Source organism: Sinocyclocheilus rhinocerous, unplaced genomic scaffold, assembly GCF_001515625.1.
Source record: "Sinocyclocheilus rhinocerous isolate Xijiao unplaced genomic scaffold, SAMN03320098_v1.1 scaffold541, whole genome shotgun sequence".
Classification (NCBI taxonomy): Eukaryota; Metazoa; Chordata; class Actinopteri; order Cypriniformes; family Cyprinidae; genus Sinocyclocheilus; species Sinocyclocheilus rhinocerous.
The window spans coordinates 1,886,473-1,890,892 of NW_015658519.1; the positions used below are offsets into that span (position 1 = coordinate 1,886,473).

General features: G+C 37.2%; 1 protein-coding gene across 1 annotated transcript; it reads left to right on the forward strand.

Moving 5' to 3' along the window:
- Positions 1 to 209: 209 nt before the first annotated feature.
- Positions 210 to 3,199, forward strand: LOC107722562 (M-phase-specific PLK1-interacting protein-like). Its single transcript, XM_016530963.1, has 2 exons — positions 210 to 668; positions 900 to 3,199. The coding sequence occupies exons 1-2, from the start codon at positions 327 to 329 to the stop codon at positions 1,095 to 1,097; spliced, it is 540 nt and encodes a 179-aa protein (XP_016386449.1). The 5' UTR covers positions 210 to 326; the 3' UTR covers positions 1,098 to 3,199.
- The last annotated feature ends 1,221 nt before the right edge of the window (positions 3,200 to 4,420 follow it).

Consider the following 4,420-nt stretch of genomic DNA (forward strand, 5'->3'; position numbering starts at 1 on the left):
AACCAGCATCCAAAAGCACATACCCCCTTATTTAACATATACTCGAAGAAACGAGTGTCTGAACTACACTGAAACTTTTCTTAAATGGTTGGTGTTTAGAGGTAACGTTACTTTCGATGATTAAACGCGTGTATGGGCGCTTCACGCGCCATGAGAATAGGCGGCAGTACCGAGTCTTTCACTGACTGTATTCAAATGATAATCGCCGAGAGACGGTTCTTGTTCCGGGTCGTGCTGTTTTGTTATGCTAAGTGAAAAACGGGTTTAAGAGCGTCACGTTGTAAATACACTTGTATTTTGAGGTTTGGGAAACAGATCAGGACGCGATGCAAAGACCACAGTTTCGCCATCCCCGCCAGGGCTCTGGTCCGCGGGCCGCAGGCTTCCGCAGCCCGCCTCCAGCCTTCGACAGGACAGGGAGTATGTTTCCATCGCCTCCGTGGGCATTTTCAACCCCACCGCCGCCGTTTGGACCTAGATTTGGACAGTGTTCTCCCAATACCCCACCGAGAGAGTTTGGTGGTAACAGAGTCGGCGGCGGTGGTGGTGGGAAGTATTTTAACGGTCAGTCTCCGGCTCAAACCCCGCGCAGATCGAGCCCCAGTCCCCGCGGCGCACCGTTCAGACGCTCGCCGTATGAGAGTCCCAGACGACACTCTGGATATCAGGTAGTTCACTCACGTTCAGGGCCAAATTAAAATACTAATGCGCAGTTTGAGTTTTAAACATTTTTGTGCTGTAATTTCACTTCTCAGCGGTATTTTGCTGCTCTAATCCGAATTCATTTCTGCGATCTATGAACGTTTGTTTTGTTGTTGTTGGTTTGGACACTACTATACAATCTTTTGAGTAACTGTGGTCGTTTTAACGTCTTTCTGCATGACAATTTTCTTCTTAAGGGTTCACCACGGACATCCACACCGTTTGGGTCAGCGCATGGCAGGGAGAGAGGGACAAATGATATGGAAAAATATTACAAACCATCAATGCTCCAAGATCCCTGGGCTGACCTACAGCCCATCTCAGTTACACAAACTCAGTCTAAATGCAACTCCAAACAAACCAATACAAGCAGACAAGGGAGGTACTACAATTAAAACTTTATCTAACTTCAGTGAAAAGGAAAAGTCACTGAACAGTCCTTTTTTATTTAGTGCACCAGTAGTGCACTAAATTTTTAAAGTCAAACGGAGCCAGCCGAACACATGGACCTGAGGCAGGATTCACCAGCAATAATTCTTGAGAAACTGACTTCACAACATTTTCTAAAATCATATGTACTTGCTTGTTTAAAGAGACATTCTCTTTTACTTTTATATCTGCACCTCAACGACAGGATCATAAAAATGGGGTGCTATTGTAACTGGCAGCCTATTCATAGTAGTTTGCCATCTCTGGCCCACTCCCATGGAGTTTGTAAATCCTTCATTGAATTCAGAGGAATATGTCTTCAAGCTCAAAATGCAGTCTAACAAAAGATGTCTGATCAACACGTCCATCTACCTCTCAATATTGACTGTGTGCTGTTAACTAGAACAGGTCAGGTCAAGTATTTGTAAGTTTGGCTCCTTTACTAATTTTCTATGGACTGTTTTTGTTTTTGTACTTTTTATTTTTGGTGACTTTTTTTGGTTTTATCACAGTCTATGATAATTTCAACATAGACTGGCAACAGACATTGTAATCATAAACAGCCCACAAAGAACTATTGTTGAATTATAAGCCAAATATAATTAAAAGTTGTAATGCAATAGTCCTTGTCAAAAACATTGGAAGTTGAAATCTGTTACGCTTTATTTACTAAAACCATGTTTAATATCTTCAAAATTAATCTTACCATGGATAATGTAGATAAAACACCGTAACATTACTACACATCTCTGCAAGTTGTAATTCAGTCTTTTCTGTAGGCATTACGTTTTTGCTGTACAATATACCATATGAATCTCATATTGGAGGTCTACAAAAATAGATTTTATTAATGTAACAGAAACATAACATTTTACATTTTAAGTTCAGTATGCTTAAATGTTTGCATTTCATTTTCATTCAATATTCATATCACCATAATTACTGTTGTAATACATTACATAAGTGCTGTCAGTTTTTTTTTTTGTATTGGTTGTCAGCTAGTTCTTTCGATAAAGCTTATAATTTGCCCTTACCCTAATTTGAATTCAGATTTCTGCATGTTCAGCGTTTTGCCAAGAGACGCCCAAAATATAGAATTAAAGTGTAATCTAAGTGTATAAGAAAGATTCATACAATAGAGGCTTATATTAAAATGTCTTGTATTGTAAACTCTTTTATTTTGTTGCGCTCAAAGACAGTCACTTTTTAAAGTAATGAGGGGTCTCTTGAGGCATCAGCTGTTGATATGTCAGCATCATTGCCACATGGCAGGCTTACCGCACAAACAGACCAATCAAGAGTTTGTTGAGGTATAGTAACCCACTATGACTGACCAAACAAAGGGAAAGAAAAACCTGCATATGCCACAGTACACACATAAAGATTTGGGTAAAGACAGTCACAACTTAAAAGAAGTTTACAGACAGTTAACATTTAAAAGAAACCGTAGTTTTAGCTGCAAAAGAAAGAAAAAAACGGTAATGTGGAGATAAACGTTCAACCTCATATTTATTTACACATGGATGTGCTTATTCAAAACCATTCATCAAAGGGTGACGATTCTTGTTTACTCCAGATCTGCAGGTGTCTGAAAAGCAGATTGTGTCCAGCCCTTAGAGTTTCTTAGTTTTAGTATGAGTGAGCATGATTTTACAATATACTCTTCCCCTTAGAACTAAAATTCTGAAAATTTTAATTTACAATAGAAAATATAATTACACAGGATAAACGTAGCAAGAAATATTCAGTTGCATATAAGTTATAATAAACACAATACACAATTCAGTCTGTGTAATAAAACATTCCAACCTGTTTTCACAGTTAAGTCAACTCAAGCTAAATGACGTTCTCATTTCTAAATTGCAAAATCTGTGTGATTTGGGAGCCCTAGATAGCACAAAACAAACCTCTAAATCTAGTGCCATACACACAGGGATGAGTGAATAAGCCCTTTTAACTACAAATATTTTATGTATGTGTGTTTTAGGAGAGATTGGGTTATGTTAGAGCACATATGTGACCATGGACCACAAAACCAAGTCATAAGTGTCAATTTTTCCAAATTGAGATTTGTACATCATCTGAAAGTTGAATAAATAAGCTGTCAATTGCTGTATGGTTTGTTATGATAGGACAATATTTGGCTGATATACAGCTGTTTGAAAATCTGGAATCTGAGGGTGCAAAAAAAAAATCAAAATATTGAGAAAATCACCTTTAAAGTTGTCCAAATGAAGTTCTTAGCAATGCATATTACTAATCAAAAATTAAGTTTTAATATATTTATGGTAGGAAATTTACAAAATATCTTCATGGAACATGATCTTTACTTAATATCCTAATGATTTTTGACATAAAAGAAAAATCGATAATTTTGACCCATACAATGTATTTTTGGCTATTGCTACAAATATACCCCAGCGACTTAAAACAGGGTCACATATTTGAAACGAGTTTGGTGCACTATTAGACTCATTAAAATGAAATAAAGGACAGTGCCAACTTTTCTGAAATGCATGGGCTTTTACCCGTTTAGACTGTCTGAATTCAAAGAAAGGTTTTGGTAAAAGAGCCAATTAAGAATAAACTCCACTGATTCCTGTGTTTATTAGCTATTTTTAATAATTTGAGCATTTGCTTGGGTAATATTTAGCATTGCCTATGTTAGGCAAAGATATATAGCTATATAAAAAGCATGACCTAAAAGCATTTATGCAGCTTGGCACCCAACATTTTTGTATTTTTGTAACATTAAGGCTTTACTTTAGGAAGTAAAACAGAACAGAAGGTTTAAATCCTCAAAACACGCCGTGAACTTGCTAACAAATAGTTCAGAGTAGTAGTATTTTTCCTACAGTGTTAGTGTTTAGCAATCAATTTACTCACATTCAAGTAAAAGCAACTAAAGAAAACAATCTAAGTCATGAAAAATGATTATAGTAGTCAGTTCTGGTGTGCTTGAGCTGAGAAATGTTTTCATCTGATATGTCAGACCTTTGATACCGTTTGCCCTTTTAATGCATGATGTTCTGCCCTTTTATACCCATTGAGAAACAACAACGAGAAGAAACGGACACAGGCTGTAGCCTAGATGAGTTTTAAGGAGATAATGTGATTAGGCCTGTCGCAATAATCAATATATAGACTTAACGCGCAATATATGTACATGACCTCAATCATTTTTGGTGACGCAATATACTTTGTTTAGGTAAGCCTTTTTCTGCAAGCGTCTGAGAACGAGCGCGTCTGATTTCGCTCCCTTGGTGACGTGGCAAAGGGATCTCATTAT

Coding starts and splice junctions, on each gene's coding strand:
- LOC107722562 (XM_016530963.1), top strand. CDS start 327: ATGCAAAGACCACAGTTTCGCCATCCCCGCCAGGGCTCTGGTCCGCGG. Junction 669..899: donor GACGACACTCTGGATATCAG/GTAGTTCACTCA, acceptor TTTCTTCTTAAG/GGTTCACCACGGACATCCAC.